Here is a 26,349-nt window from a genome sequence, read left to right as displayed (position 1 = left end):
TGTCAGCTTTGTTTTCATAGATAGATATAAAAATATGGATTTGTACTGATAAATGAAGATAATTATAATCTTTCTGACTGTCTGAGTCAAAACGGGATCAAATCGAATCAAATCACCAGGTTGGGGCCTTGATAACCCTCTTGTCATGTTTACGCTGTGTGGCATAAAAACACAGTAGTCCAAATCCAAGAAGTTCAGGGGACTGACCTGGAGGTCAGCAGCACTGGTGTTCAACACACAGTTCAGGAGGCAAACCAAGGAGCCAACGGCTGTGACAGAGATGGAGCAGTTCTGGGGACTGACCTCATGAAAAGCGGCAGCAGCAACACAATTCAGGAGGCCGCTCATGGAAGCGAAGATCCTTGGTCAACAGATCTAGAGGGCAATGGTGGTGATGAAGGCTTTGGAACCAGAAGAGGGAGATGAAGGAATCAAAGGGCTTTGGTAGGCTTGGATGGTAACTGTCGTCGGTGCGGCTTGGTGGATGGATGTAGACGTGCAGGTTGCGCTGGAAGTGGATGTAACTGAACGCTCTTGGGTGGCTTGGCAGATGGCCGGTGTGCAGTACCAGACAAGGCAGGACAAGATGAGGCAGGCCAGATGCCGTGTAGCAGTTGCAGGTGGTTGAGCAGGTAGTTGCGGGATGGACTCTGCAGAGCGTCTGACGGGAACAGGTGGCTGAGCCTCCAGCAGGAACAGACGGTTGTGTGGGAGCTCTCCCGAGTCTCCAGCAGAGACAGACAGCCTGGAGTGACCCTGACCTCAGTTCTGACAACATCCAAAATGGAATTATCATCTTCCACAATGCAGGGAGACTTACATCTTTATATCTTTATTCTTTTTCTGGCAGTCTGTTGCAGATTTTCTGCGGTGCTTGGGATCACTACTGTGTTTGGGACCCAGTTTTATCCAAGCTTGAGCTGTGGTAAAGATCGCCTCACATTTGACTCTAGAAATGTTTGGTATACAGAAAAGTTCATGATGAACTCGTCAATCACAAGGTGCCCGGGTCCTGTTGTTAGGAGGTGGTGGGTAGGTGTATAGTTGTTTTTGGGTTTTGTTTCCCTTTTTGGCATAGGTAGGCGAGGCGGGGCTTGATGGCATTCTGGCACACCTGCGGCGCATTGGACGTCATCAGTGAGCGCTTTTATGGAGCTGAGTCACGGACGTCTGGTGTTGGAGTATTGTCGCTGTCACAATCTGTTGATCCCACGCTATTGAGCTGCATGTTTTTTAGGATCCATCTTCTGCCTGCTTCTCCTTTGTTCTAGCCTGTCCCGCTGCCTGCTCGCCTGCCTAGTTTTCTTTGTGTTGGCTTCTTTGGATCCGTGACGGAGAGTTACTTCATACCAGTCTGTGACCACCGCTACAGCTGTAGTTCTGTGTTTCAAGTAAGCTCTCCAACTCTCCCCGTCCACTTTAGTTTAACTCTCGGCTATTGACGTTACTCGGTAAACTTTGTTTGTCCCTCGTTTTCAGGTAGCTCCGGTGCATCATCTGCCCACCCGCATACCTCGGCTCCGTCTCATCTCTTCAGCTCTGCTCTCCTTGCACATTTTTACCTGTCACTGTATATAGCCCCTTCCCTTGTAAATATTTCCCCATCATTGTATATAAATCTGCATCACTACTATCTTGTGCCCGTATGTGTTTCTGCCACTAAATCCATCCGTGTAAGTTCTAACACCTGTGGCTGCAAAGCAAGTGCAAACGATTGATCATCCCTCCACTACCATGCTGACAGTTGGTGTGAGGCATTTGTGCTGATATGTAGGATTTGGTTTTACTTAAACAAGGCAAATAAATCCAATTCGCTATGTGTACTAAATACAAAAAATATTTATACTATGTGAAAAAGTATTCACAGTAAATTGTAAAGAAACGACTTTTCCCCCCTAGATAATTTTATACACTTACACTGTATTCCCAGTAAAAAAATATGTGAAATACAAGGAAGGAAAAAAGCCGCAACTACAGGATGGGCCATTTATATGGATACACCGTAATAACATGGGAATGGTTGGTGATATTAGTTACGTTGAAACCAAGCACACCATTGTTTTTCTTGTGACATTACCAATAAGTTTGATGTGTCACATGGCCCTCTTCCCATTTAAAAATCAAAAGTTGTATCCAAGATGGCCGACTTCTAAATGGCCACCATGGTCACCGCCCATCTTGAGGAGTTTGCCCCCTCACATATACTAATGTGCCACAAACAGGACTTTAATATCACCAACCATTCCCATTTTATTACGGTGTATCCATATAAATGGCCCACCCTTTACTGTTGTGTTTGGTAAGAAAACATACTATCACCAGGCTCAAAACTCTATTATAAATTGCATTGAAAATGTGGACTGTCATGGCTTTAATTGGAGAAGCAGATTTTTGTATGTCAGCCACTCATATAACAGAAGCCTTCATTATTAACAAACAGTGCTAAAAGGCTATCATTGAAAATGATAAAGACAACAGGAAACATGTAAAAGCAGGTGGAGGCTGTAGCTTAGGTCAAATTTTTACAAGTCATCTTATTCTCATCTGTACTTTTAATATCAGTAATGTATTGTAATAACACCATGTCAGTGACACTGGGTTTTTGTTACACACTTTAATACTCTCTAGGTCTAGGTTTGCTCAATGTTACTTTCTTTTTTTTTTTCCAATAAATTAACTAAATATTTGACAAAAATCATGTTGAAAAAAAAGGAACCACAAGGGTTTGCCTTTGAAAATAGTGTTGCATTTCTACAGTGCTGGTAATAAATTATTCTTAATTATCTTGTGTCATCCTGCACGATTAATAATGCATGTGCAAATAAAACTTATTTTAATGGCCCAGTTTTCTTCTGTAGTAACTTTGCAAATAATTTTTGCATCTCTTTGGACTGTACACCATAAATAATGGGGTTGAGGCTTCCAGGGATGATGTGAAACAAAATGGAACAAAGTTTTCTGTAATCTGAGTACTGTGGAAAGCGATGCAACATAATGACAATCATTCCGCTCAACAGCATAATCAAGTAAACAACCAGGTGGGTGCTGCAGGTCTTCAATGCTTTACTGTTCAAAGACTTGTTCTTACTGGTTAGACAGACAATTGTTATACTAGCATATGTGAGAACAATGCTGCCTATAGAACCTGTAAACAGGACCACAGTGAAGGTGAGCCCATAGACATTATTAATGAACACATTTTCACAGGAAAGCTTAAAAAGAGAGGCATTGTCACAGTAAGGGTTTGTAATCAAAGTCCTGCATCGACTCAGTCGTACAGTCAGTCCAAGCAGAATCCCGACCAAAACAAAGGCCACTCCCCAGGCAAAAACCGTCAGCTTGATCACCATTTTGTTGGTCATTATGGAAGCATATCGCAGAGGATTACAAATGGCCACATATCTGTCAAAGGCCATAATCATGAGCACAGTGTGACTCGTGGTACCAAACATATGTGTGGTAAAAGCTTGCACCACACATTCATAATAACTGATAAAGCGTTCAGATGGAGGCTTCAATATGTCTATCAACAATCGAGGTACCATGATAGAGTTTCCAAGAATATCATTAAAAGGCAGGTTGCAAAAAAGCATATACATAGGCTGGTGAAGGTTCTTGTCCATGAAAACTAAAACAACAATCCCTCCATTTGCTACTATTATAAACAGGTAGAAGAACAGCAGGAGAAGAAACAAAGCATATGTGGACTCTACTGAAATATTCAACCCTTCCAGCTGGAGTGTGAGGATGTTGTAGGTGTAGTTCTCCATCATCATGAAAGAACAAAATGGTAAGTAAGCCAATCAAGTTTGTGGTAGGAAAAACGTGTTTTGATTTCAGTTTTAAATGAGAGGTATCTACTCTGTCTTTTGTCTATTGTCTGCGCTTTCTTGTTCCTGGTAGTTCACAACTGGCAATGCCTACACAGAATGCGCTCTGCTGCAGTGTTATATGGGCATCATCTCAACCATGCAAACACTTAGCTTAAGCAATGTATGATGTCATACAATGAAGACAACAACAACTGTCAACAATCTGGGGAATAAAATTTGTGGGCAATGAAGTAATGTTTGTCTGCTCAAGCTTCACTTCCCACTGGTAGCACTTAGGCTACGTTCACACTGCAGGCAAAAGCGCATCAAATCCATTTTTTTTACCCTCTGTGACACATATCCCATCATGGTGTGACAGTGTGAACGGCACAAATCCGATATTTTCAAATCTGACCTGGGTCACTTTCGTATGTGGTGCTGAATCGATACATATCTGTTTTAGAAAGCGACTGCTGTTTGATGGTCACGTCGCATTAAATCCGTCTTTTACGTCACTGACAGAAGACAGACGCCAATTATCAGCGCCGGAGAAGACATCACGAACGCTTCCTGTCCATCCAGTGTAGATGTCAGTGAAACTGTTGGGAAGACAACGTTGGAGAAACGTGAACATTTTATTTGTTCTGTATAATCTGCAGATTCTGACATATGATATATAATATGTCACTTTAAACTGTTCAAATAACCCTGAAAATTGTCTTTAATATAATGGCAAAACCTTCTTTAACTTAACTTTTGATACAATTTTTTTTTATCTCTTTGGATTGCATACCATAAATGATGGGATTGAGGCTTCCAGGGATGATGTGATACAGGACAGCCACAATTTTTCTGCTCCCTGAGTACTCAGGAAAGCGATGCAGAGTGATTATGGACATACCACTGAACAAAAAAATCAGATATACAACCAGGTGAGTGCTGCAGGTCTTCAAGGCTTTATTGTTCAAGGACTTGTTCTTAGTGGTTAGACACACCACAGTAATCTTAGTATAGGTAAGAACCATGCTACCGATAGAACCTGTGAACAAAAGCACAGTGAAAGTGAGGCCATAGACATTGTTAATGAACACATCCTCACAGGACAGGTTAAACAGTGCAGCATTGTCACAATAGGGGCTTTTGATCAGAGTTCTGCATCGGCCCGGTCTCAAGGTCAGACCGAGCAGAATCCCAACCAAAACAAAGGCCACCCCCCAGGCAGAAACTGTCAGCTTCATCAACATCTTATTTGTCATTACTGCAGCATAACGCAGAGGATTACAGATGGCTACATATCTGTCAAAGGCCATTATCATAAGCACTGTGTGAGCTGTGGTACTAAACATATGTGTGGTGAAAGCTTGGACCACACATTCATAATAACTGATGAGGCGCTCAGACGGAGGCCTCAACATGTCTACAAGCAAACGAGGGATCATGATAGAGTTTCCAAATAAATCATTAATGGACAGATTACAAAAAAGGATATACATGGGCTGGTGAAGACTCTTGTCAACAAAAACCAAAACAGCAATGCCCACATTTGCAACAATTAGAAACAAGTAGGAGAAAAAAGAAAAAGAAACATAGCATATGTGGCTTCCTGTGGGACATTTAAACCCTCCAGCTGTATTGTGAAGATGTTGTTTGTATTTTGCATGGACCTGAAAGAACAAGACAATTTCAAAGGCATTTCAAAAGCAATCCAGTCACTATCTAAAATCACATTTTGGGTTGTCTAGACCAGAGATGGGCAGTAACGCTTTACTAGTAACGCTTTACTGGTAACGCGTTACTGTAATCTGATTACTTTTTTCAAGTAACTTGACCAACACTGGTCTAGACCAAAATACTAAATTTAGCTCCACAAGGGCCTGATATCCACTTACGATAACATTACACTGCCTCTGTTTTATCAAAATTTAAAACAAATTTCTTCATATGTGGCTCTCATTTTTCTTAGAAACAAAAATCGGGTGAAAAAAAAAAACAGTAATTCTTTGTTTTTACATTCATTGGGTTCCAATCAGCCCAAATATCAAAGAGAAATTAAAAATGCATGCCGTGGAAGAGTTCAGGTCTTAGGAGGTTAACCCAGTTAAGAATAAGAAAACATTTCTGAGCTAACAGCAATATTTTATCACATAATTTACGCTGTGAGTAAGTTAATGTTAATTCTTTTGAAGGTAAACCAAGAATAAAATATCCAGGGTTCTTTTGGATCCAATTCTTAAAGATATTACTCAGATCTTGAGATATAGAACTCCAAAATCGTTTAATTAGTTTGCATTGCCAAAAGTAATGGGAAAAGGTACAAGTTTCTTTTTGACATTTGATACAGACACATCAGGTGTAATCTTATGCAGGCATTAGGAGTTAGGCGGTGTCGAATTTTTTTATTGGGTATCTTGCAAACAGTTGCAAGTAAAAGTAGATCTAGCTATGTTTCCACTCCTCCTCCACATATTGATTATTAAGATCTCTCTCCCATTTATGAATAGCACTCAATGTGCTGCTACTATGAGTATATAGTAAAGAATAAAAGGCAGAAAAAAAAATGAGTTCTGTCTTTTTGTTTAATAAGAAAAGTCTCCAAATCTTCATATATAGCTGTTTCTGCAGATTGTAAAATTTCAGAATCAACAAAATGACAAACATGGAGAAAGCCCAAAAAATTTTTGTCTAGGAATATTAAAATTTGAATCCAGTTGCTGAAAGTTCATCAGTGTGTTGTTTAAATACAAATCGCCCTTAGCCTGTTGTTATGCCACATATCAAACAGACTGCGAGACATTCCTAGAACAAAGTCTTTGTTTCTCAATAAAGGAGTCAAAAAAATCTCTGCCCAACCTTTTGTGCATTTCCCTCCAAAACCTTATTGTATTATAAATAACTGGGTTATTGTTAATCTCTGTTTGTAATTTCTTTTTGTCACAGACAACTAGGCCCCAAAGTGAAGAAGGTGAAGCAGACCAAGAGTCAAAAAAAAAAGACTGAACTTTATACCCTTTGTGTTCTGAACATGCACGAAAGGTCTGACAGATGGCAGGGTCATTGTATTTTAGCATAAAAATCATACTCTTTAAAAACATTTTCCTTTTAGTTAACATGAGAGAATGAGTAACTATTGATGTACTTTATGCAGTAACTTTATGAATTTAAAGAAAACAATCTTAATGGGGTTTTTTTTTACCTCACAAATGAAATGCATTTGGAAATCAACAACTCAAATTTTACTGTACAAGAATCTCACTTAAGATTATCACAATGACATGCCTAATGCCAAATTGCCTTATTATAATGGATTGGTTTTATATAACACTTTTCAGGGCACCCAAAGCGCTTTACAATTCGACTAATTTCCACTATTCATTCACTCTCGCATTCACACACTTATTATTATTCTTTCAGTTTAGGTTCAGTTTCTTACATATACAATACTGAACCAAAATGGTGATATGTGCTGATTTTGTGAACTGTTCCTAATTCACTGTTCCAGTCTGATTTGCCAACATATGCACAGTAGTAAGAACAAAATTGGCTAGTGTGCATGTGTCATAAATGTGAGGGATTTGGAGTATTGTTTTAATTCAGCTGTATTTTAAGCGGCCTGTTTAAGTTCATATAAACATCTCAATCAGATTTAAGTCCAGAGATTGTCTTTTTTGGTTTTAAATGAAAGCTACGGTATAAGTAAGAATACTAGAAATTACTTCCATGCAAACGTATTCTCTTGGCCTTTAAAATTCATTACATCGGTATAACCGGGTGTTATTGCTGGTTTCATACCATTATGTTCTTCTTAAATACTAATTATGTATTTAGCTCCAATAAAACTGCACAGTCCTTGTGTCTGTGTTTAACAAAGGCTTACCAGCAGATAGCGAACATTTGCTTTTGTATTTAACGTCATCTAATGTAAATTAAACTTCATGAATGAGACAAAACCACAGATTGGCTTAAGCTTTTATTTTACACAAACATACACACATTTTGAAATGCTGACTAAAGTTTTATACATTAGTTTCTTACAGCAGTAAAAACATTAACTTCCATCTAATTATGATTAAAATAGCTGTCAGAGATGATCTCCCTTTAGATGTTGAATTTCTATAAAAACAAACAGAAACACATTCTGTTTATGATGCCAAAACCTTCTTGGATACACAAAACTTCAAAAGGGCTTTTTGTAGGTCTTTGGACTGCACACCATAAATAATGGGGTTCAGACTGCCTGGAAAAATAGGAAACAAAACAGCAAAGATTTTTCTGTACTCTGTGTACTGAGGGAAGCGATGCAGAGTAATACGTGTCATTCCACTAAGTGTCATAATCAGATAAACAACCAGATGAGTGCTGCAGGTCTTCAACGCTTTACTGTTCAAAGACTTGTTCTTACTGGTCAGACAAACCACTGCAATGCTTGTATAGGAAAGAACTATTGCCCCTATAGAGCCCACATAAACAGCCACAGTGAAAGTGATACCATAGATGTTGTTAATGACCACACTTTCACAGGAAAGTTTAAACAATGAGGCATTGTCACAGTAGGGGTTTGTGATCAAAGTCCTGCATCGACTCAGTCGTGTGGTCAGACCTAGAAGAACCCCGACCAAAACAAAGGCCACTCCCCAGGCACAAACTGTCAGCTTGATCATCATTTTGTTGGTCATTATGGAAACATAGTGAAAAGGATTACAAATGGCCACATATCTGTCATAGGCCATAATCATGAGAACAGTGTGACTTGTGGTTCCAACCAAGTGCGCAATGTAGGCCTGAACAACACACTGATTATAACTAATGAGGCGCTCAGATGGAGGTCTCATAAGGTCTATAAGCAAACGGGGCACCACGATAGAGTTTGCAAGAATATCATTCAATGGCAAGTTGCAAAAAAGGAGATACATGGGCTGGTGAAGATTCTTGTTCATGACAATCAAAATAGTAATGCCCACATTTATAATCATTATAAACAGGTAGGAGAAAAACAAGAAAAGAAAGGCGGGGTAGAGAGAATCCTTTGAAGTGTTTAAGCCCTCTAACTGGAGGATGTAGCTGTTGTAGGTGTAGTTCTCCATCATCCTGAAAGAACGTTATTTTACACTTACAGATCTTATGAGATAGTAAGTCCATATGATCTTATCAGAAACAATAAAAGTTACAGGAGGAACTTTATAGTAGTGAAAACAATGAGGCTGAGTTATAGAAAAGCTGATGTAAAGCTGTTGGTAGACTAATACATCAACGCACAGCTTGTTTGTCACTGTTCTCCGCTGTCTTATAGGCACAGACTCCCAGAGGGTGTCCACATTGCCTCAGATTTTGAATGATGTAATTGCAATGATAATAAGATCAGGGACTTGTTCTTAGTGGTTAGACACACCACAGTAATCTTAGTATAGGTAAGAACCATGCTACCAATAGAACCTGTGAACAAAAGCACAGTGAAAGTGAGGCCATAGACATTGTTAATGAACACATCCTCAAAGGACAGGTTAAACAGTGCAGTGTTAGGTTTTGTATTGTTTATTGTCATTTATGCTTAGAAATATCTACTTATATATGCTTAGACTTTTATAATTAGTTGTAGATTGGTAGAGGTTTGATCCTTAATAGTCTGCAAACTTTGTGTGCATTCCAGAGCACTCTGGAATGCACACAAAGTTTGCATTGGAGAGGTCGTACCTTGTCTTATTGTTTTATGGTAGGATAAACGTGTCTATATCTGTTTTAGGCTAAGTGCCTTTTGTTTAGATGAACTGCTGGACTTCCAGACCAATGTAAATAGCTGACCTGACTGGATACCTCCCTGGACTTTTTTAAGGGGGGGGGGCAGGAAACAATGTTTAAAACAATAACAATAATTATATTTATATTTATAACAAGGTGCAATAATAATTAATGTGCAATAATAACAGTGTGCGATACACATGCACTGATTCTTCTTTTTTATACTAAGTTAATATGTTGTGTTGTTTGTTGCGTTGTGATGTGTCATATCGTGTCGTGTTGTGTTATATGTAGTGCCGACGTAGGACAGTTTTCCAATTTCATTGTACTACTGTACTATGTATGACTGTGCAATGACAATAAAGAGTTATCTTATCATTGTCACAATAGGGGCTTTTGATCAGAGTTCTGCATCGGCCCGGTCTCAAGGTCAGACCGAGCAGAATCCCAACCAAAACAAAGGCCACCCCCCAGGCAGAAACTGTCAGCTTCATCAACATCTTATTTGTCATTACTGCAGCATAACGCAGAGGATTACAGATGGCTACATATCTGTCAAAGGCCATTATCATAAGCACTGTGTGAGCTGTGGTACTAAACATATGTGTGGTGAAAGCTTGGACCACACATTCATAATAACTGATGAGGCGCTCAGACGGAGGCCTCAACATGTCTACAAGCAAACGAGGGATCATGATAGAGTTTCCAAATAAATCATTAATGGACAGATTACAAAAAAGGATATACATGGGCTGGTGAAGACTCTTGTCAACAAAAACCAAAACAGCAATGCCCACATTTGCAACAATTAGAAACAAGTAGGAGAAAAAAGAAAAAGAAACATAGCATATGTGGCTTCCTGTGGGACATTTAAACCCTCCAGCTGTATTGTGAAGATGTTGTTTGTATTTTGCATGGACCTGAAAGAACAAGACAATTTCAAAGGCATTTCAAAAGCAATCCAGTCACTATCTAAAATCACATTTTGGGTTGTCTAGACCAGAGATGGGCAGTAACGCTTTACTAGTAATGCTTTACTGGTAACGCGTTACTGTAATCTGATTACTTTTTTCAAGTAACGAGTAAAGTAAGGGATTACTATTGCAAAAACGGTAATTAGATTACTGTTACTTTCCCCTAGGAACGCTGCGTTACTGCGTTACTAAAACCGTGATTTTTTTTGCGAGAATGTCTCACGACAGTGGCGTAAGCGAGTGCGCCGTTCTGACAACACCTGTGTGCAGATCAACAATGGATCACATATCGATTGTGTATGAGCGTGCAGCGTTTAAAGCGTGGAAGTACTGACCTTACTTTGAGTTTAATTCCATAAAAAGTGACAAAAACATTAGCGTCCATCGTGCGTGGGAAGAAAACTTTTTACAGCGAAAAAACCCCTAAACTTCCAAGCAAGCACCGAGTGCGCAACGACGTAATGCGCAACTGACCGCGGCACACCTGCACCAAGGTAAACCTCCGCCTACTGCAGTCCTGCTTTACAGGTGAAAATAGAGCAAAAGGACCGCTTAGTCTTTGACTTTATTTATTTTCTGCTGTGTTTTACTTGCATCTATTTGAAAGACTGAGTGTAAACACAAAACAAATTTTATTTTATGTGCTGGAATGTGCAGAAAATAGGTTTAAATCTTAAACTAATTTATTCAAGTCAGAGAATGATGCATATAATTAAATTTTTGCTTGATGCATAAAGTTAAAAGATTAAAACTGATAAAACAAGTTTTAAAAAGAGACTTTTCCATTTGATTACATTTTGTATGATGGATTATGCAGAAAAAGTAGAATTGGGCTGAAAGATCTATCACTTTATCACCTCTTCAGGTTGTAAATCGTGTTTTTAAAAAGTAACTAAGTAACTAACTAATGAATTACTTTTGAAAATAAGTAATCAGTAAGGTAACGGGATTACTTTTTTGGGGAAGTAATCAGTAATTCGTTACTGATTACTTTTTTCAAGTAACTTGACCAACACTGGTCTAGACCAAAATACTAAATTTAGCTCCACAAGGGATTGATATCCACTTACGATAACATTACACTGCCTCTGTTTTATCAAAATTTAAAACAAATTTCTTCATATGTGGCTCTCATTTTTCTTAGAAACAAAAATCGGATAAAAAAAAAAAACAGTAATTCTTTGCTTTTACATTCATTGGGTTCCAATCAGCCCAAATATCAAAGAGAAATTAAAAATGCATGCCGTGGAAGAGTTCAGGTCTTAGGAGGTTAACCCAGTTAAGAATAAGGAAACATTTCCGAGCTAACAGCAATATTTTATCACATAATTTACGCTGTGAGTAAGTTAATGTTAATTATTTTGAAGGTAAACCAAGAATAAAATATCCAGGGTCCTTTTGGATCCAAATCTTAAAGATATTACTCAGATCTTGAGATATAGAACTCCAAAATCTTTTAATTAGTTTGCATTGCCAAAAGTAATGGAAAAAGGTACAAGTTTCTTTTTGACATTTGATACAGACACATCAGGTGTAATCTTATGCAGGCATTAGGAGTTAGGCGGTGTCGAATTTTTTTATTGGGTATCTTGCAAACAGTTGCAAGTAAAAGTAGATCTAGCTATGTTTCCACTCCTCCTCCACATATTGATTATTAAGATCTCTCTCCCATTTATGAATAGCACTCAATGTGCTGCTACTATGAGTATATAGTAAAGAATAAAAGTGTCATGGTCCTGCGGCCATGACTCAGTGACTTTGTGTTTGTGTTCCTTATTGTTATTATTCTCTTTATTATTCTTGGGCTGTTTTGGGATGGTTTGTGTTTTGGGATTTTAGATACTGGGTTTTGGGTTTGTGCTCCCTCTATTGGTCCCTGGTGTTAGTGTTCCCCTGTCTCGTCAGGTTAATCAGGTCCAGCTGTGTCTCCCACCTGTGTGTGATTTCCCAGTGTCTCTCTGTGTACTTATAGTGTGTGTTTGCCTCTGTTCCTCGTCGCGTCGTCTGTGTTCATACCCGGTGAATTTCCCTGCGTGCTCTCCCTGCTGTTCTCCCTTCATGTTCAGGTTTGCCACTCCTTTGTGTAGTTTCTCCCAGTTTAGTTCGTCCTTAGTTCTGTTTGCCATCTCCACTTTATGTTCAGTATTGTCAATAAATCACCCTTCACGTCTGAAATAGTGCTGCGTTTGAGTCCTCCTTCCACTCTTCACACGGCTGCTGCCCCGAGCCGTGACAGTACGACGCGACCACAAGATGGACCCAGCAGCGCTTAATCCGTCCAGGGAGCTACGGGAGACGCTCATCGATGCCACACAGGAGCTGATCGACCTGTGGCTGGAAAGCCCGGGTGGCACGTCCCAGCGCGCTATAGAGAGGCGGCTACAGCGTCTGGTGACCGGTCTCCCATGGCTTCTGGACTCGCTCTGTTCGTGGGAGCGGGAGTTTCTCCTTTTGGACCTTGGACTTCACCCCCCGTCTGCATTTACTTTCGAGCACCCCGAGGCGGTGAGTGAGCGGGATGCATTGGCTTCCCCAGATTCCGGGACTTTGTTTTCTGGGGCTATTCAGAGCGGGATGGGAGACTGTACGGGTCGCTTACCTACCTTCGTGGTAACAGATCCTTCGCAAGTGGGCGTGTACAAACCCTCTGTGAAACCGAGAGACTGTTTCTCTGCCGCCCCTTCTGAGCCAGGACTTTATCGCCATTCTCCGGCTCAGTTCTGTGTCCAGCCACAAGCCTCCCAGTCTGTAGCTCAACCGCTAGCCTCCCCAAGGACACAATTACCTGTTCTGCCGCCGCTCCAGTTAGCCACTCAGCCACCACCACCGCTTGCATCACCGCAGTTCACTAGCATCCCCAGGCTTCTACCTTTCTACCTATAAAACCCGGAGAGCAGTCAAATGGTGGAAGTGGAAGCTAAATTGGCTAGTCATTCATATGTATATTAGGCTGTTACCTGGGAATTCTGGAGGGAGGGGAGTGGGGGTGAGTGATTGAGGGGGTGGGGGAGCTGCTAAAAGCTGTGAACTTCCCTTTTGTGTTTCATCTTGATGCATTCTCAATCATCCAGGGAAATAAATCTCCAAAAGTCACCAACTTGGAGTGTTTCAGTTTGCCATCTTAGGCCATGGTATCTGTAGTCTGCATTTACCACATGTGTATCTGTAGCAGTGAACACATCGCACAGTGGCCTGATTTTTCTTGCATTTGTGTTTGACTGTCAGGTCAAACACAAATGCAAGTCCACCATAGTTGGTGACAAATGATCCCCACACACTGGAAATTGCAGCGAACTTATCAGTTGTGATTATGCTTTTATTATACCAGTGGTCTGATTGATGCCACAATGGACCATTGATCAGTCGTCCATTGTGGCATCAATCAGACCCGTCCATTGTGGCAACCCGTCACACCCCGCTTAGCGACACTGCAAGCGATTATGCTTTTATTGTACCAGTGGTCTGATATATGGGTATATATATGATACAATCTCACTGCACTTAGCCTAATCCTTCATTGCCCTGAAGAATTCTGTGGTGTACGGACCTCCTCTCCAAGGAAAGAAAATGCAGAGAAGACTCACCACGCAGCAGGCCTTGGAAATGATCCTGAGGGAAGTCGACCCTTGTGACTCGGATGGAGAAGACCTAGAAGTTCAGCCGGATTCGGACTCAGAGCTGTCTGATCAGTCTTCCGGTTAGTTTCATTTCATGTTATTTCCTTTTTCATTTCAAACAAGTAAGTGGATGTAGTTAGTAAGTAAGATATTTCAGACATTATTCTGATACAGAGGAGGAGATACTGGAATTATAATTAGTATCTATGCATGCATTTGTGATTTTGTTTGACCTTCCCATTGCTCACAATTTGAATTTGTTCACACTGCAGATGAGGAGACTGCTTCTCCACCGAAAAAGAGAGCTTGTTTGGGGACTGAGACAGCGAAAGATGGCACAGTGTGGCGTGAAGAACATGTGGGGACCCGTCTCCCTTTCACCCCAATAGAAGCGTACGCTGCAGATGGAGAGCCAACGGCTAAGGCCAGGAGAAGTATCTCGAGTCGCCTTCAGAGCTTCCTGTGTTTCATCACTCTTGACATGCTTCGTAGCATTCAAGAATGGACTATTCAACATGCACAGCAAACGGAGCATGTTCATTGGTTCATGGACCTCCTTGAACTAATGGCATTTATCGCAATTGTCATCTTGCGGGGGGTTTACAGGGTTCCATCTGTAAATGACTGCTGGTCAGCAAACCTGGGAAACCCACAGATAATTGGAACTATGGCACGAAACCGCTTCCAAGACATCATGCAACACCTACGCTTTGATGACAAGTCCACCCGCTGTGATCGAGCAAAGACTGACAAGTTCGCTGCAATTTCCAGTGTGTGGGGATCATTTGTCACCAACTGCATCACGTGCTACAACCCTGGTCTACATATCACCGTTGATGAACAGCTTTTCCCATCAAAGACTCGGTGCTGTTTCCTGCAGTATATTGCAAGTAAACCTGACAAGTTTGGGATCAAGTTTTGGGTGGCTTGCGACCTAAAATCCAAGTACATTTGCAATGTCTTCCCATATCTTGGCAAGGACCCCAATCGTCCCACTGGGGAGAGACTTTCTGAAAATGTAGTAATGAGGCTGATGGAACCATTCCTAGACAAGGGCAGAAATGTTACCACGGACAATTTTTTTCACATCGCTTTCACTTGCGCAAAAACTTCTTAGACGGAAAACCACCATCCTCGGCACAGTCAACAGGATTCGCAGGGAAATTCCTCAATCCACTAGACAGACAGATCGCAATGAGTTCACCACTCAGGTATGTTGCAGGTCTTTTGTGGTTCTATGTTTATGTGTTTCATTGTGTGTAAAAGGGCTATGGAAATAACAATTTATCTTATTTCTTAGGTGTTTTCAACCTCTGCTGCCACGCTGACGGCGTATGCGGCCAAACGGAAGAAGACAGTCTATATTCTTAGCAGCATGCACAGCGTGGTTCAGACTGATAACACTACCAAAAGGAAGCCAAACACTGTCACCCTTTACAACAAAACAAAGTGTGGCGTGGATGTGATGGACCAGATGGTTCGGGAGTACACTGTCCGCAAAGGAACACGGCGCTGGCCAGTCGCCGTGTTTTATAACATGATTGACATGGCAGCACTAAATGCACATGTGCTGTATCAAGCATGCACCGGGACGAAGGAAAGACGGGTGGACTTCCTGGTGGCGCTTGCAACAGAGTTGGCTCGCTCTCATGTAGCTGCGAAGAAGGCAAGAAAAGAACAGTTGCTTCGGGCACAACCCTCCACACCTAGCCCTAGAAAAAGAGCCATGTGTCAGGTCAAACACAAATGCAAGAAAAATCAGGCCACTGTGCGATGTGTTCACTGCTACAGATACACATGTGGTAAATGCAGACTACAGATACCATGGCAGTGCCAGGATTGTGAGTGATTGCTGAAAATGTTGTAATGTACTCACTCGCTTTTTATTATTATTTGTAAATATGTGTACAAATGGTTGGTTTTTTGTACTGTTTTTATCAATAAATCTCAGCAACAAAGGACATACACCCATGTGTGTTGATTTCTCCCTAAGATGGCAAACTGAAACACTCCAAGTTGGTGACTTTTGGAGATTTATTTCCCTGGATGATTGAGAATGCATCAAGATGAAACACAAAAGGGAAGTTCACAGCTTTTAGCAGCTCCCCCACCCCCTCAATCACACCCCCCCCCCCACTCCCCTCCCTCCAGAATTCCCAGGTAACAGCCTAATATACATATGAATGACTAGCCAATTTAGCTTCCTCCAGCATTTGACTGCTCTCCGGCTTTTAAAGGTAGAAACGCAAAATGATGGCTCCGCGGGGGTAAAATGATGGCTCCGCGGGGGTTTAAGTGCATCACCACAACCCGTAGTTCAGTTAATGGCTGAGTCACAATATTCACACTGTTTTTCCACCGCTGTTTCTAAGCAGGGAGATGAACTGTTTTACAACGGACCTGTTCCTCAAAAGCTGGCAACAATAGAGACTATTGCTCACTCCGGGGCTTCCCCAGAGGCTGGGTTACTGCCCTCAGCTTACTCTGGACCCCTGGAGGCCAAGATGCCAGCTGTGAACTGCACCGGGCTGTCACTGCCTGAGCAGGGTCAGTGCTCTGCGCAGCTGCAGCCCTCTGTATGTGTGCCAGAGGCCCACGTGCCTACTGGTTTTGTTTCGTGTGTGCCAGAGGCCCACGTGCCTACTGGTTTTGTTTCGTGTGTGCCAGAGGCCCACGTGCCTACTGGTTTTTTTTCATGCGTGCCAGAGGCCCACGTGCCTACTGGTTCTTTTTCATGCGTGCCGGAGGCCCGCGTGCCTCCTAGTTTTGTTTCATGTGTGCCAAAGGCCCACGTGCCTCCTAGTTTTGTTTCATGTGTGCCAGAGGCCCACGTGCCTCCTAGTTTTGTTTCATGTGTGCCAGAGGCCCACGTGCCTCCTAGTTTTGTTTTGTGTGTGCCGGGGGCCCCGGTGCCCGCTGGTTCTGCGGCTGTTTTTGCTGGGGGGCCCGAGGAGCCCGTCCAGCCTCCTGCTTCGCCTGCTGGGGGGCCCGAGGAGCCCGTCCAGCCTTCTGTTTCGCCTGCTGGGGGGCCCGAGGAGCCCGTCCAGCCTCCTGCTTCGCTAGCTGGGGGGCCCGAGGAGCCCGTCCGGCCTCATGCCACACCGGCTGCCACGTCGGCTGGGGGGCCCGAGGAGCCCGTCCGGCCTCCTGTGGCTGCTTCTCCACCTGTGGCTGCTTCTCCACCTGTGGCTGCAGCGCCGCCTCCTGCAGTACCACCACCGGCAGTGCTACCGCCTGCTACGGCCACACCTCAGCCTGAGGACGCATCCTCACCTGGCCCGGCTTCATCCTCGCCTGGTCCAGCTTCAGTTTCATCCTCACCTGGCCCGGCTTCATCCTCGCCTGGTCCAGCTTCAGTTTTATCCACGCCTGGCCCGGCTTCATCCTCGCCTGGCCCGGCTTCATCCTCGCCTGGCCCGGCTTCATCCACGCCTGGCCCGGTTTCATCCACGCCTGGTCCGGCTTCATCCTCGCCTTCATCCTCGCCTGGCCCGGCTTCATCCTCGCCTTCATCCTCGCCTGGCCCGGCTTCATCCACGCCTGGCCCAGCTTCAGCCTCGCCCGGCCCGGCTTCACCTTCGTCTGGTCCAGCTTCAGCTTCTGCTTCATCCTCACCTGGCCAGGCTTCATCCTCGCCTTCATCCTCGCCTGGCCCGGCTTCATCCACACCTGGCCCAGCTTCAGCCTCGCCTGGCCCGGCTTCACCCTCGTCTGGTCCAGCCTTCGTGTCTGCATCTTCGCCTGCAGCAGCGTCTTCAGCATCCGCACCATCGCCTGCAGCAGCGTCTTCAGCATCTTCGCCCGCTGCAGCCCCAGCTTCCGTGCCTTCAGCCTCGCCTGGCCCAGCCTCGTTTGGGTCTGGAGCTAAACGGCCGTTTTCTAGACCGCTGGCTAGGCTACTGGCCGGGCGCCGTCGCCTGACTGGCCGCCGTTGCCTTCCGCACGGCCGGCCCCCGGACCGCCATCGCCTGAGCGGCCGCCGTTGCCTTCCGCACGGCCGGCCCCCGGACCGCCATCGCCTGAGCGGCCGCCGTTGCCTTCCGCACGGCCGGCCCCCGGACCCTCTTCGCCTGAGCGGCCGCCGTTGCCTTCCGCACAACCGGCCCCCGGACCGCCATCGCCTGAGCGGCCGCCGTTGCCTTCCGCACGGCCGGCCCCCGGACCGCCATCGCCTGAGCGGCCGCCGTTGCCTTCCACACGGTCGGCCCCCTGAACTTTTTGCGCGCCGTCACGGCCTTCTTCGTGGACGGCCTCCCGAACTCTTTACGCGCCGCCACGGCCTTCTTCGTGGCCGGCCGCCTGAACTGTGCTTCGGACTCGGCTCCCCTGTGAGTTTTGTGAACGTTTGTTTGGGACTCTGGGGCCTTCGTATTGGTCATGGTCCGGTCCCTCCGTCCTGGGCCCCCTGCCGCCCGCCCGGGTCTGGTGGTGTGTTTCTGTGGCTGTCAGGGGCCAGCCCTTGAGGGGGGGGGGTACTGTCATGGTCCTGCGGCCATGACTCAGTGACTTTGTGTTTGTGTTCCTTATTGTTATTATTCTCTTTATTATTCTTGGGCTGTTTTGGGATGGTTTGTGTTTTGGGATTTTAGATACTGGGTTTTGGGTTTGTGCTCCCTCTATTGGTCCCTGGTGTTAGTGTTCCCCTGTCTCGTCAGGTTAATCAGGTCCAGCTGTGTCTCCCACCTGTGTGTGATTTCCCAGTGTCTCTCTGTGTACTTATAGTGTGTGTTTGCCTCTGTTCCTCGTCGCGTCGTCTGTGTTCATACCCGGTGAATTTCCCTGCGTGCTCTCCCTGCTGTTCTCCCTTCATGTTCAGGTTTGCCACTCCTTTGTGTAGTTTCTCCCAGTTTAGTTCGTCCTTAGTTCTGTTTGCCATCTCCACTTTATGTTCAGTATTGTCAATAAATCACCCTTCACGTCTGAAATAGTGCTGCGTTTGAGTCCTCCTTCCACTCTTCACATGGCTGCTGCCCCGAGCCGTGACAAAAAGGCAGAAATAAAATGAGTTCTGTCTTTTTGTTTAATAAGAAAAGTCTCCAAATCTTCATATATAGCTGTTTCTGCAGATTGTGAAATTTCAGAATCAACAAAATGACAAACATGGAGAAAGCCCAAAAAATTTTTGTCTAGGAATATTAATATTTGAATCCAGTTGCTGAAAGTTCATCAGTGTGTTGTTTAAATACAAATCGCCCTTAGCCTGTTGTTATGCCACATATCAAACAGACTGCGAGACATTCCTAGAACAAAGTCTTTGTTTCTCAATAAAGGAGTCAAAAAAATCTCTGCCCAACCTTTTGTGCATTTCCCTCCAAAACCTTATTGTATTATAAATAACTGGGTTATTGTTAATCTCTGTTTGTAATTTCTTTTTGTCACAGACAACTAGGCCCCAAAGTGAAGAAGGTGAAGCAGACCAAGAGTCAAAAAAAAAAGACTGAACTTTATACCCTTTGTGTTCTGAACATGCACGAAAGGTCTGACAGATGGCAGGGTCATTGTATTTTAGCATAAAAATCATACTCTTTAAAAACATTTTCCTTTTAGTTAACATGAGAGAATGAGTAACTATTGATGTACTTTATGCAGTAACTTTATGAATTTAAAGAAAACAATCTTAATGGGGTTTTTTTTTACCTCACAAATGAAATGCATTTGGAAATCAACAACTCAAATTTTACTGTACAAGAATCTCACTTAAGATTATCACAATGACATGCCTAATGCCAAATTGCCTTATTATAATGGATTGGTTTTATATAGCACTTTTCAGGGCACCCAAAGCGCTTTACAATTCGACTAATTTCCACTATTCATTCACTCTCGCATTCACACACTTATTATTATTCTTTCAGTTTAGGTTCAGTTTCTTACATATACAATACTGAACCAAAATGGTGATATGTGCTGATTTTGTGAACTGTTCCAAATTCACTGTTCCAGTCTGATTTGCCAACATATGCACAGTAGTAAGAACAAAATTGGCTAGTGTGCATGTGTCATAAATGTGAGGGATTTGGAGTATTGTTTTAATTCAGCTGTATTTTAAACGGCCTGTTTAAGTTCATATAAACATCTCAATCAGATTTAAGTCCAGAGATTGTCTTTTTTGGTTTTAAATGAAAGCTACGGTATAAGTAAGAATACTAAAAATTACTTCCATGCAAAGGTATTCTCTTGGCCATTACTCTGATTCATTACATCGGTATAACCGGGTGTTATTGCTGGTTTCATACCATTATGTTCTTCTTAAATACTAATTATGTATTTAGCTCCAATAAAACTGCACAGTCCTTGTGTCTGTGTTTAACAAAGGCTTACCAGCAGATAGCGAACATTTGCTTTTGTCTTTAACGTCATCTAATGTAAATTAAACTTCATGAATGAGACAAAACCACAGATTGGCTTAAGCTTTTATTTTACACAAACATGCACACATTTTGAAATGCTGGCTAAAGTTTTATACATTAGTTTCTTACAGCAGTAAAAACATTAACTTCCATCTAATTATGATTAAAATAGCTGTCAGAGATGATCTCCCTTTAGATGTTGAATTTCTATAAAAACAAACAGAAACACATTCTGTTTATGATGCCAAAACCTTCTTGGATACACAAAACTTCAAAAGGGCTTTTTGTAGGTCTTTGGACTGCACACCATAAATAATGGGGTTCAGACTGCCTGGAACCATATAACACAGAAGAGCAGAGATTTTTCTGTACACTGAGTACTGAGGGAAGCGATGCAGAGTAATAAGTGCCATTCCACTAAGTGTCAAAATCAGATAAACAACCAGATGAGTGCTGCAGGTCTTCAACGCTTTACTGTTCAAAGACTTGTTCTTACTGGTCAGACAAACCACTGCAATGCTTGTATAGGAAAGAACTATTGCCCCTATAGAGCCCACATAAACAGCCACAGTGAAAGTGATACCATAGATGTTGTTAATGACCACACTTTCACAGGAAAGTTTAAACAATGAGGCATTGTCACAGTAGGGGTTTGTGATCAAAGTCCTGCATCGACTCAGTCGTGTGGTCAGACCTAGAAGAATCCCGACCAAAACAAAGGCCACTCCCCAGGCACAAACTGTCAGCTTGATCATCATTTTGTTGGTCATTATGGAAACATAGTGAAAAGGATTACAAATGGCCACATATCTGTCATAGGCCATAATCATGAGAACAGTGTGACTTGTGGTTCCAACCAAGTGCGCAATGTAGGCCTGAACAACACACTGATTATAACTAATGAGGCGCTCAGATGGAGGTCTCATAAGGTCTATAAGCAAACGGGGCACCACGATAGAGTTTACAAGAATATCATTCAATGGCAAGTTGCAAAAAAGGAGATACATGGGCTGGTGAAGATTCTTGTTCATGACAATCAAAATAGTAATGCCCACATTTATAATCATTATAAACAGGTAGGAGAAAAACAAGAAAAGAAAGGCGGGGTAGAGAGAATCCTTTGAAGTGTTTAAGCCCTCTAACTGGAGGATGTAGCTGTTGTAGGTGTAGTTCTCCATCATCCTGAAAGAACGTTATTTTACACTTACAGATCTTATGAGATAGTAAGTCCATATGATCTTATCAGAAACAATAAAAGTTACAGGAGGAACTTTATAGTAGTGAAAACAATGAGGCTGAGTTATAGAAAAGCTGATGTAAAGCTGTTGGTAGACTAATACATCAACGCACAGCTTGTTTGTCACTGTTCTCCGCTGTCTTATAGGCACAGACTCCCAGAGGGTGTCCACATTGCCTCAGATTTTGAATGATGTAATTGCAATGATAATAAGATCAAAGGTGCTTTGTTCGTGAAAACTCAAGGCAATTCCTTTGTTATCAGGGCCCTTACCAAATAATCCTCCAAGAGAAGGCACACAACACCCACAAATGACCAAAATAGCTATGATAAGAAAACCCTAATGGACATAATGCAACCTTTCCATTGCCCAGAGAAAGAGGTCATCCCCTCCTCCAGCGGATTGTCAACTCCCAAGAGCTCATACATGAGTTTAGACAAGGTCTTCAGGCCTTCCAGTGCTCTGGTCACAGTTTCATCAGGGGGAGTATTGTTGAGAAGAGAAGTGGGTCCTAATTGCTCTGCTAATCCTTCTACTGCATCACAAGTTAAGTTTGCGTACCTAAGCACATTGTAGTGGACGTAATTAATAAGGTCCACAATCTAATTTGGAGTAATTGGGATAATTGAAATAATCCCCACAACTACTGGCAACGTTTTAAACCCAGCCACAATTTGGTCAGCCAATTTATATTCATTTGGAACCCCTCTAGGCAGCCCAATAGCCTCTATACACGTTGGTGAACCCACAGAAAGGTCAAATGAGCCTATCGAGCGCTTCCTCAAAACATGGCATCCACGCTTCGCTGTTAATTGGGCAATGCCGGGTTCACCCAGTCGCACCCCCTTTTCACCCACTAAAACTAAAGGCGCCCCGACACGTACCATGACACACAGGCCAGAAGTCCAGCTAGGGATTCTGACGAATAGCCTGTACTCACCGATTTGATTTACCTTTCCTCTGGACAGATACGTCACAGCGGATCACCAGTCAGAGTCGACATCTCCCACGTCGTGCTTGTGGCTTCCCTGATTGCTTACTGTAAAATTAAAACAAGTATAGTTAGCTTTTCTCGGGGTGAAATGTCCTGGACCTGTTTTGTCGTAAATTTGTGGGGACAGCCTGGCCAAAGTGGAGTAGTTTCCTGTAGAAACAGCACTTCCAGTTAATTTAAACATACAACCAAGTCCCCCATGTATCAATGGGATACAGAGGACCAGGTTCAGTGAATACATGTGGGCGGGCGGCTGCGCACGCCACACAGTCTAACACCTTTTGCTCTTTTGTATTTTAAATTAGCCAATCTAGCCAGAAGATTGCTATCTTTATACTCACTAGGTGTCGGTTCTCTTAGTTGTTACGCTTCTTTTCTTTCTATGGGCCCTCTCTCCCCCTTTAACGGATGGACCACATGTGGGATGACCGCTGTATTCGGGCAATTGACATAGCTTTCGTAATAGTTTGTGATTTTATGCTAATACTCTCCCATTACTTTCCAGCTTCACCCAATTCTTGTTGTTTCCTGCTGCCACCTTTGTGCTCAAACAAGAACCTCTTTCTGAGGGGCTTGTGAGCTATGTGAGAATGCTCTTTCTGGACTTTAGCTCAGCATTCAATCATATCATCCTGGAGATCCTGGTCCAGAAACTGTCTCACCTGGGACTCTCCACCCCCATCCGCCTCTGGATCAAGGACTTCCTGACAAATAGACCACAGTCGGTCAGACTCGGCCCCCACCTGTCCAGCACCATCACACTCAGCACCGGGTCTCCACAAGGATGTGTTTTGAGTCCCCTCCTGTTTACGCTCTACACATCCGACTGCTCCCCTACCCATCTCTCAAACACCATCATAAAGTTCGCGGATGACACCACAGTGGTTGGACTCATCTCAAGGGGGATGAGTCGGACTACAGAGATGAGGTCAACAGACTGACTGAGTGGTGTTCAGTTAACAACCTCCAACTGAACACCACGAAAACTAAAGAACTTATCTTGGACTTCAGGAAGGGCAGAGCAGACCCGGCCCCACTTTACATTCACGGGAGCTGTGTGGAGAGGGTACACTCCATGAGGTTTCTGGGCGTGCAGATATCTCATGACCTCTCCTGGACTGCAAATACTACGGCGGTGGTTAAAAAGGCTCAGCAGCGTCTCCACTTTCTGAGAGTGCTCAGGAGGAACAACCTGGAGGAGAGGCTGCTGGTGACATTTTACAGAGCCACCATAGAGAGCATCCTAACGTACGGCATAACAACATGGTATGCAGGGTGCTCAGCTGCGGACAGGAAAGTACTGCAGAGGGTCATCAACACAGCCCAGAAGATCACTGGCTGCTCTCTGCCCAGCCTGGAGGTCACTGCAAACTCTCGGTACCTCAGCAGAGCTGGCAATATCATCAAGGACCACTCTCACCCCAGCAACCAACTGTTTGAACTATTACCGTCAGGCCGACGGTACAGGTCACATAAAACCAGGACAAACAGATTCAGGGATAGCTTCTTTCCCAGAGCTACCACCGTAGTAAATAAGCACAAAAACAATTGAACCTATTGTCAAAGGAGCTTGCAAAGAAAAGCGTCTGGACTTCTTTAAGTTGCTTGAAGACGTTTCACCTCTCATCCGAGAAGCTTCTTCAGTTCTAAGGTCAAATGGTGGAGAGTCCCAGATATAAACCTAGTGGGAGTGACCCCCCACAGAGGGACAAAAGGACCCCCGGATGATCCTCTAATCGCCTGAGCCAAGGTGTGAAACTGGGTGTGGGTCCCAATCAGCCAGAGTTTCGGGTGTGTTCATTGTGAAACCTGGCCCCACCTTATCATGCGAATTCCTGAGGTCAGATGGCCCAGGATGTGAGTGGGCTTTAAGGCGTCTGGGAAGGGATCTCAAAACTGGATTATAGATGGCAGAGAGTTGGTGTCGTAAACCCCCGCCTCTGTTCAAAGATGGTCGCTCACAGTGGACATAGATGGCTTCTTTCACTCCTCTTTCAAACCATCTGTCCTCTCTGTCCAAAATGTGAACATTGGCATCCTCGAAAGAGTGTCCTTTATCCTTAAGATGCAGATGGACTGCTGAGTCTTGTCCTGTGGAGGTGGCTCTTCTGTGTTGTGCCATGCGCTTGTGAAGTGGCTGTTTGGTCTCTCCGATGTAGAGGTCTGAGCATTCCTCGCTGCACTGTACAGCATACACCACATTGTTAAGTTTGTGTTTTGGCATTTTGTCTTTCGGGTGAACCAGTTTCTGTCTGAGCGTGTTGCTGGGTCTGAAATGCACCGGGATGTCATGCTTGGAGAAAACTCTCCTGAGTTTTTCTGATACACTGGCTACATAGGGGATGACAATGTTGTTGCGTCTGTCCTTCTTATCCTCCCTCGCTGGTGTCTGGTCTTCTTTTCTGTGCCTCTTTGCTGACTTTAAGAACGCCCATTTAGGATAGCCGCACGTTTTGAGTGCTTCCTTTACATGTGTGTGTTCCTTCTTTTTTCCTTCAGGCTTAGAGGGAACATGTTCTGTCCGGTGGTGTAGGGTCCTGATTACTCCAAGTTTGTGTTCCAAAGGGTGATGGGAGTCAAAGAGGGAGTCAAAGGGTCAAAGTCCAGACGCTTTTCGTTGCAAGCTCCTTTGACTACGATGACCTGGATGACTGAGAACCTTCACAGACAATTGAACCTATTCCATACCGTCACTGTCATTATATTATGCTGCTATTCATACTGTCATTATATTAATGCTGCTATCCTGTATATATTGTACATACTATTGTTTGAGTACTTACGATTGTTTTTTTGTACTTTTTATATTTTACATTTATATTTATTATTGAAACTTGCACCAAGGGAGTGGCACTCCAATTTCGTTGTACTCTGTACAATGACAATAGAAGGCTATTCTATTCTATTCTGTTCTATTCTTGTGACCTTCTTTACAGTTAAACAGCTAATCTTCCAGGACGGGTGATTCTCTGCGCTCTTTTCCTCTCCTTGCTTCAAACTCAGGGGTGGAATACCCTGAGGTCCGGGATTTTTTCTGACTCAGCCAAGTCAGGACCTCTGGCCTCTTTGGTGCAGTGCTTCTGGATTTCCACCAACCCCCTTCATGATTATTGCTGTGGTTCTAGAATCCTCACGAGGTGACTAGCAGGAGCCCAAATGGCATGACCCTTGTAACGGTCTTTTGCATTTGATGTTTGTTGCATTTGATGTTTGTTGCATTTGATATTTGTTAAGCTGTATGTCTGGATTTTGTTCCTTTGCGCCGTCTGGTGGTGAACTGTGTAGGGTACAGCTTTGCTGTTTGGGTCTCCACCCAGCCACTTTTCTTTTGCTAGCGCACATGGTGTCTGCATGCTGCAACTCACAGTTAGCTCCACACATGGAGAAAATATTGTTTAAAGAGTGAAAATAATTGATGAAGAAGATGGAAGATAAGGCAATAAGGCCATAAAGGACTATTTAGCACCTCCTGGATGTCAGCTCACGAGGTTTGTGTATTTTAAATGGTTTATTTTCTGTAATTAAGGATTTTTTGATTGATTGACATTACGTACAAGAGCGCATTTTGATGTGATGTTTTTGTTTTATTGTTTTGTCCGTGAGCAGTTCTCACGGGTTGCCAAGACCAGAA

The 26,349-nt window shown here is 43.4% G+C and overlaps 4 protein-coding genes and 1 pseudogene across 5 annotated transcripts; all 5 read right to left on the bottom strand.

The window, feature by feature from the left end:
- Window positions 1–2,828: 2,828 nt before the first annotated feature.
- On the bottom strand, window positions 2,829–3,773 carry LOC101472752 (olfactory receptor 8G17-like). The gene has a single exon (XM_004556963.1). It carries the CDS (start codon window positions 3,771–3,773, stop codon window positions 2,829–2,831), a length of 945 nt encoding a protein of 314 aa, XP_004557020.1.
- Window positions 3,774–4,561: 788 nt separating this feature from the next.
- On the bottom strand, window positions 4,562–5,400 carry LOC112435385 (putative olfactory receptor 52L2; annotated as a pseudogene).
- Window positions 5,401–7,951: 2,551 nt separating this feature from the next.
- Window positions 7,952–8,893, bottom strand: LOC112432607 (olfactory receptor 8G17-like). Its single transcript, XM_024801116.2, has one exon. It carries the CDS (start codon window positions 8,891–8,893, stop codon window positions 7,952–7,954), a length of 942 nt encoding a protein of 313 aa, XP_024656884.2.
- A 200-nt stretch (window positions 8,894–9,093) lies between these two features.
- Window positions 9,094–13,355, bottom strand: LOC112432605 (olfactory receptor 1500-like). The gene is made up of 4 exons (XM_076888787.1): window positions 13,305–13,355; window positions 10,114–10,465; window positions 9,922–9,984; window positions 9,094–9,323 (listed from the first exon to the last, which is right to left on the bottom strand). Exons 1-4 carry the CDS (start codon window positions 13,353–13,355, stop codon window positions 9,094–9,096), a joined length of 696 nt encoding a protein of 231 aa, XP_076744902.1.
- A 7,011-nt stretch (window positions 13,356–20,366) lies between these two features.
- Window positions 20,367–21,667, bottom strand: LOC112432609 (olfactory receptor 8G17-like). Of its 2 annotated transcripts, XM_076888809.1 has the most exons (2): window positions 20,752–21,667; window positions 20,367–20,392 (listed from the first exon to the last, which is right to left on the bottom strand). In XM_076888809.1, the coding sequence occupies exons 1-2, from the start codon at window positions 21,665–21,667 to the stop codon at window positions 20,367–20,369; spliced, it is 942 nt and encodes a 313-aa protein (XP_076744924.1). The 2 variants fall into 2 exon arrangements, with proteins under 2 accessions (XP_076744924.1, XP_024656887.2); XM_024801119.2 differs by lacking the exon at window positions 20,367–20,392 and having other exon boundaries at window positions 20,723–21,667.
- Between the last annotated feature and the right edge of the window lie 4,682 nt (window positions 21,668–26,349).

This window comes from Maylandia zebra, linkage group LG10 (genome assembly GCF_041146795.1).
Source record: "Maylandia zebra isolate NMK-2024a linkage group LG10, Mzebra_GT3a, whole genome shotgun sequence".
In the NCBI taxonomy this organism is placed as follows: domain Eukaryota; kingdom Metazoa; phylum Chordata; class Actinopteri; order Cichliformes; family Cichlidae; genus Maylandia; species Maylandia zebra.
The sequence above is the reverse complement of the archived record's forward strand: the minus strand, read 5'-3'. Positions and strand labels throughout refer to the sequence as shown.